Source organism: Oncorhynchus mykiss, chromosome 13 (genome assembly GCF_057628025.1).
Source record: "Oncorhynchus mykiss isolate SJ-2025 chromosome 13, ASM5762802v1, whole genome shotgun sequence".
Lineage (NCBI taxonomy): Eukaryota > Metazoa > Chordata > Actinopteri > Salmoniformes > Salmonidae > Oncorhynchus > Oncorhynchus mykiss.
In genome coordinates, this window is record NC_143034.1 from 72,552,915 (window position 1) to 72,560,336 (window position 7,422).

General features: G+C 43.2%; 1 gene segment (V, D, J or C); it reads right to left on the bottom strand.

Annotated features, from left to right (window-relative positions):
• Positions 1 to 315: 315 nt before the first annotated feature.
• LOC118937791 (Ig kappa chain V region 3547-like) lies at positions 316 to 5,923 on the bottom strand. The segment is given in 6 exon segments: positions 316 to 1,299; positions 1,613 to 2,663; positions 2,798 to 3,124; positions 3,424 to 3,501; positions 3,819 to 5,676; positions 5,785 to 5,923. Coding segments are annotated over 2 exon segments (396 nt in total).
• Between the last annotated feature and the right edge of the window lie 1,499 nt (positions 5,924 to 7,422).

Consider the following 7,422-nt stretch of genomic DNA (forward strand, 5'->3'; position numbering starts at 1 on the left):
TCTAGTCTGAAATACTTCTCTCTCTCTCCGCCTAGCATTCTGGGTCGTTCCACCAATTCGGTGCCTATTGAAAAGTGTAACTTGGTAAAGCATTTCTTCGATTTTGTCACAAATAGCACATATTCACCTTCATAAACAACGTGTTTTACCATCTCAAGAGGTTAAATAAAAATGGACTAGAACAAATGCCTAGTAAGTGTCAAATAAAGTAACAGGGTTGATGATTTCTTCTTAAATAAGCCATGAATCCCCCTGTGACAGCGGGGAGAGTGGAAGCTTGTTGTGTGCAAAAGGGAGTAGGAATTGAATGCAAACTTCAAAATGTTGTATTTATTGTAAAAACATTTATATCTACATTATACTCAATCTGCTCAGCTTTCCACCACAACATTTCCAAGAAGAGTAGAACCAGCTCACCTGCTTTTGCAATATGATTTGACTATTAGATGTTTAATGTTTCTTTTGAAAAATCGATTTAAAAAGGAATAGTTTCCCCATATTAATTAGACTCAACAAAATGATGTTGCCACGAGCAGCACCGGATATATTGAGATGGGCGAGATGCAACACTTCACTCTCACACAGTAACACAAAGTATCTGCGCATGTGCACGGGTACACTTCACACTGTGTACAGCGTGGTAGCCAGGCCATCAAAAGAGCGGAGAGGTTGAGCTTCACGCTTCAACGCTCTTAGAGGTTGTGAGAATTGACCCACTAAGCTGTTTACTTTCTGTATCTACATCATATCGCTGAGTCTACCTTTAAAACGAGAGTTCAGCTCACTGTAAGGACCGTCACTGGAGATGAGAAGCAGGTACGGGGAGTTGACATTTAATAAGGAACAGACAGGTAACAACACAGGACCAGCGTCAGCACACGGGTGAACAAGGACATATGAACATTAATGCTGCAGCAGGGAATAGAGAGGGGAACCAGACAGATATAGGGGAGGTAATGACAGAGGTGATTGAGTCCAGATGAGTCCAATAATCGCTGATGCACGTGATGGTGGAAAGGCAGGTGTGCGTAATGAAGGTGGCCGGAGTGCCTAATGCTGGAGAGCCTGGCACCTCCTAGCAACAAAGAGGGGAGCGGGAGCAGGTGTGACAGTACCCCCCCTCCCCTCTCTAGGGGCGCCACTCGGCGTAGCTCCTGGGCGATCCTGACGGGCCAGCCGAGGAACGGGCACTGGGCAAGCCGGCTGGGCGTAAATGATGGTGGCAGGAGTGCCTAATGCTGGAGAGCCTGGCACCTTCTAGCACCAGGGAGGGGAGCGGGAGCAGGTCACAGAGTTGACCTTAAAATGGGGGACAGATGTAAATGAATCACTAATCACACAAATAATTAAGGGAAAGGGGGAAACCTAGTCAGTTGTTTGTCAAAGCAACAAAATAACTAAGGCTTTACCATGATGTTGAAACTTAGAGACATTTGTGGATTAAGTGTTAAAATCTCAGAGGAACATGTCAAAGTGCTGCATTTTGGCAGTTTAGCACGTCTTTATTCCGATAAAAAATCAGATTTATTACATTTTCCATGTGGTCTATATTAAAGGGCACTTCATTTAATATAACAGGCTTTTAAAATTCAATATTGGTGCACAATTTCACCTTAAAATATCAAAGGAAACTCTTTGTGGAACGACTCATCTTTTCCTTTCTGTCCCTGCTTCTTGTCTCCAAGGATCCCTCTTTCCACTCCACATCCCTCCGTCCTCCATCCCCTCTGCAACTTCACTCCATCTTATCTTTACACCACTGGGCTGGGAGGCCATCAGCTCGTTATCTTTACACCACTGGGTTGGGAGGCCATCAGCTCATTATCTTTACACCACTGGGCTGGGAGGCCATCAGCTCATTATCTTTACACCACTGGGTTGGGAGGCCATCAGCTCATTATCTTTACACCACTGGGCTGGGAGGCCATCAGCTCATTATCTTTACACCACTGGGCTGGGAGGCCATCAGCTCATTATCTTTACACCACTGGGCTGGGAGGCCATCAGCTCATTATCTTTACACCACTGGGCTGGGAGGCCATCAACTCATTATCTTTACACCACTGGGCTGGGAGGCCATCAGCTCATTATCTTTCCACTACTGGGCTGGGAGGCCATCAGCTCATTATCTTTACACCACTGGGCTGGGAGGCCATCAGCTCATTATCTTTACACCACTGGGCTGGGAGGCCATCAGCTCATTATCTTTACACCACTGGGCTGGGAGGCCATCAGCTCATTATCTTTACACCACTGGGCTGGGAGGCCATCAGCTCATAATCTTTACACCACTGGGCTGGGAGGCCATCAGCTCATTATCTTTACACCACTGGTTTGGGAGGCCATCAGCTCATTATCTTTACACCACTGGGCTGGGAGGCCATCAGCTCATTATCTTTCCCGTAACGTTTGGCTGTGTTCCCTCGGGAACCTGGGATCCAGATGCTCCTGGAGAAACTTATCAGGGTTGGTGGATTCCCTGACAGGGACCTTCTTGGCTGAACTTAGTATCAAAGCTTCATTGAGTCCTGCCACAAGTGTGAGGCACTCTGCTCCTTTGGGATCTGGTCCAAAGCAGTCGACTGGGTTGGGTCAAGTTTCACCAATTCATTGCAGAAGAACAGGCATTTCCAGCAGTTGTAATTGACATGATCTCCATGTGGCTGGGAAAGAGTAGAGAATCTATATTAAGGTATTATATGAAGTTAGAAAGCATTGAACAGAAGAGACACACATCAGTTCAAATACATTAAAATGGTACAGCCATAAATAAATATTCCTTTCAGTCCAATTCTACCTGGGATGCTACTGGCTGTGATATTATTGTCGGTTCAGCATTAACACTTATAGAGCAGACTCCCCACGGGCAGATTCAGGTGTCTCAGGCTCCGATTCAATTCCTCCTGTGAGTGGAATGCAGGCGTGGGAAGCAGGGGTGGGAGGCAGGGGTGGGAGGCAGGCGTGGACATTCTGGACGCTTTTCTGCATGTTGGTCACTGGCCTTCTGGTGTGTGAAGTCAATGCTGTTTAACCGCTTTGACTCAAGGTTCCTCTGAGTCCCTGCATTCCATTGTCGCTGCTCATCTGTGCAGGCTACGCCAGTTAGCCCACTGGACACCGCATTCTGCACCAGTGATAGAATGTTTGTTACAAAAAGACATTCAGAGAAAATCCCATTATTAACAATTGTGTGACTGAGGACTATGTGATCAACATCAAAACACATGCAAGTTTCATCATAAACTTACCTTGCTATTGTTCCCAATGAGATGAGGCCACTTATACTTACCATACTTTAGGCATTACCCCCAACCACAATGATATTTTACAAACCTTATTCACCCAGAAAAAACAATAACGCTGAAGACTAATAACACTCAATGTGATGCTGACATGTTTAAATAAATGTTACCCCCTACTCACCTGGACTCCATAAAACTGCCTTCCCCAACATGAGATTGGACAGGATACTTACTGATTCCCCACATTAACACAACAGTTCTGTTGATCCACAAATACACGTTACAATAATAATAAATCATAACATTCTCAATTCAGCTTTCATCCAACAAAACGTTGGGTCTAACTGCTATGTTAAGCCTGACTCTTTTATCATTCTGTGTCTAGATAAGGCAGTATTGCACACTTTCATTTATAAAAGGAACAATGAAAATAGGCTATAAGCATCAATTACAAGAGCAAGGAACGCTGAGAATGATCATAGATATCATCTGAGAACTCTGTCATAAAGTTAGCCTATGGATTATAGTAACTGTCACCACAACACATGTAGGCTGAAATGCAAGTGACTTATTTACCTGCCTTCCACAAAATGGAGGCTGCATGACTTTCCAAGGCCAGCGATGCAAGGACATCCAGCCGTCTCTACTGATCCGTTGTTGGATACAAGTTCCCAAGCAGGGTGGTAGGAGCTGATTGATTGGCTGGGCTGAACATCGGCCTTCAAAAATTACCAATCCTTTTCCCTCCTCCTGGTGAAGAAGAACTCGGCCCACCTTACCACTGTGGAGGTACTGATAGGCCTTTTTCATAGTGGAACCATCCGCTCCCAAGGAGAGCACCAAGTAATTAAAATTGTCCCCATACGTCATTTCATCCACCAAATTATTAATCATGGATGGATGGGGTACGGTGATACCATCCGACCCCCGAAGAGCCATTTGTGTGTGTTCCCAAATGTGAGCCATGTTTGGTTTTTGTTCATTTGTTAAAATGTGTTAATGATGCATGTGTTAATGACGTTTTTTTAATTATTAGCTAGCCACCGCTCTGAGGTCATTCACTAGCATTGAAGGTAGTTGTAAAACAGAAACACAAACACAATCGCGTTCGAATGGAACTGGGTCAAGTGGGAGGGGCTACATAAGGCGAATAACTTCCTTAATTTTGCCGGACCCCAGGAAGAGCTAATGGGGATCCATAATAAATACAAATACCTGAAATACAAATCCATGAGTTAAAGTACTATCCATATGATTCAGTCTGAGTTAAAGTACTATCCATATGATTCAGTCTGAGTTAAAGTACTATCCATATGATTCAGTCTGAGTTAAAGTACTATCCATATGATTCAGTCTGAGTTAAAGTACTATCCATATGATTCAGTCTGAGTTAAAGTACTATCCATATGATTCAGTCTGAGTTAAAGTACTATCCATATGATTCAGTCTGAGTTAAAGTACTATCCATATGATTCAGTCTGAGTTAAAGTACTATCCATATGATTCAGTCTGAGTTAAAGTACTATCCATATGATTCAGTCTGAGTTAAAGTACTATCCATATGATTCAGTCTGAGTTAAAGTACTATCCATATGATTCAGTCTGAGTTAAAGTACTATCCATATGATTCAGTCTTGATATGATGATGATGTTGGTTGTGATGATGATAGTTGTGATGATGATGGTGGTGATGATGATGATGGTGATGATGATGATGGTGATGATGATGGTTGTGATGATGATGGTTGTGGTGATGATGGTGATGATGGTGGTGGTGATGATGATGGTTGTGATGATGATGGTGGTGATGATGATGATGATGATGATGATGATGATGATGATGATGATCACAACAAGAAAGCCAACATTCATTTCCTTTCAGACGATGTCTTCTTATAATCTTGTTGACATGCAGGGATGGATGGTTCCTCCATTACCAGATCTCCCATTGTGACATGTATATAATGTTGTAATAATCACTGACCAACTTCAACTGCTGTTTCTTAGAGTTCACCCCTCTGCCATGCATAAAGCAGAAGTGAGTGTATTTGGGGAGGAGGTTTTTGTCATGGTGTATATCACTGTGATACTTGCGCAAAAGGAGAGTCATTCTGAGTCTGACAGTAATACACTGCTGAGTCTGTCTCCACCACATTACTGATTATAAACTGATAATCCTTATCAGACGTGGCTTTAGATGTGAAACGATCAGAGGAGAAACCAGATCCATATTTGTCAGGAGAGGAAGAGGTAGAGCTACTCCAACTATGGTAATACTTTAACACATACTGAGGAGCTCCTCCTGGAACCTGTTTATACCAGCTTACAACATTGCTTTCATCTTTGGTAATGTCACAGTGAAAAGTGGCAGTCCCTTTTGTACTGACAGTCAGTACTGAAGGTGTCTGTGTCACTGCTTTCTGGCAACTGACATCTGTGGGAATGAAACACACCATTAATTAAGACAGTTAATCAGACATGAATGTAAAACTTCATTGGCATTGTTTTTGGATTCAGATTGAACATATAGTAAATTCCTTACATGTTAGAGCAGTGATGAGAGTGCAGAGTGTCCCCAGCATGTTGTCAGTGTGTGGTGTGAACGGCCCTTACTGTCCAGCTGAGAGATGAGCAGGGTTGGAGTGTGAGGAGAGGAGAGGCTGCAGGACCCACCTATAAGGAGACAGCCAGGGAGGATCAGGGGGAAGGTTCTCTAGAGTTAACCAATCACCAAGCCATGGATGACCAGAGGGAGGGGCCTCTGCAATCAACCTACCACCAGCTACTCTCATTGTTAATTGTTATTATTATTTTTCACTGTAATTTTTCTGAATGATCAAAGTAACCAGAATATATGAGAGACTAGTATGATCATTGTTCTACATGAGATCCTGTCTTGTTCACTGACTCATATTCTACCTCCATCAATCATATCTGTAGTTTAATATCCTATACTAGTTCTGCACAAGACCAACATAATGATGAGGTATCTAATCTCCTACCTCCATCAAACCATGTCTGTAGTTTAATATCCTATACTAGTTCTGCACAGGACCAACATAATGATGAGGTATCTAATCTCCTACCTCCATCAAACCATGTCTGTAGTTTAATATCCTACACTAGTTCTGCACAGGACCAACACAATGATGAGGTATCTAATCTCCTACCTCCATCAAACCATGTCTGTAGTTTAATATCCTACACTAGTTCTGCACAAGACCAACACAATGATGAGGTATCTAATCTCCTACCTCCATCAAACCATGTCTGTAGTTTATTATCCTATTCTAGTTCTACACAAGACCAACATAATGATGAGGTATCTAATCTCCTACCTCCATCAAACCATGTCTGTAGTTTATTATCCTATTCTAGTTCTACACAAGACCAACATAATGATGAGGTACTTAGGATGTCTCCCTATTCCCCTTATAGTGCACTACTGTTGACCAGAACCTAATGGGCCTTTGTCAAAAGTAGTGCACTATAAAGGGAATATAGTGCCATTTGGGAAACATTTTCAGTTTCAGTCCACTCCTCTGGTCACCTGCAAACCCCCCTAACTCCCCCCTCCCCCCACACAGTTCTGAGAGGAGATAAAACAACCCCTTAATTTACACGAAGCTATAAATAAGGAGAGGAGGGGAAGCAGGTGTGTCCTGGGGGAGAAAGGGAGCAACACATCACTGCCTGTAACTCAGTGTCAGATCTAGAACACGTCCCTGGTGAATGACTCTGATAACTAGAGATAGTAGATATGAAACCACCAGCTGGTCTTTGGGTTGGACTGAAACCAGTGGTCTACAGACAGCTGTTCCTGTTGTAAAGTACATGTAGATCTTTCCTCAGTCATTATTGGTGGTCCTACATCCTCCTCTGGTGTACTTTGACAGAACTGCAGAGTCTATTCTGATCACTGAGGCAGGATGGTGTGAATCCTAACTTCTAATTAAGGTGAATCTTTACTTAGTCATGCATTGATGCCAATGGGAGACTAAGTGAAAATGTGACTGAACTGCTAGTTAGGATTCTCCCCAATGTGAACAAGACCAGACTTAGAGTGAGGGCACCAACGAGGACAGATGTGAAGAACAAGATGAGGACACAGAGAGAGAAAATGGAACAGGACAAGGGTTCATGAGGACCAGAGGAAGGAGGGTCCCTAAACCTTGTAACG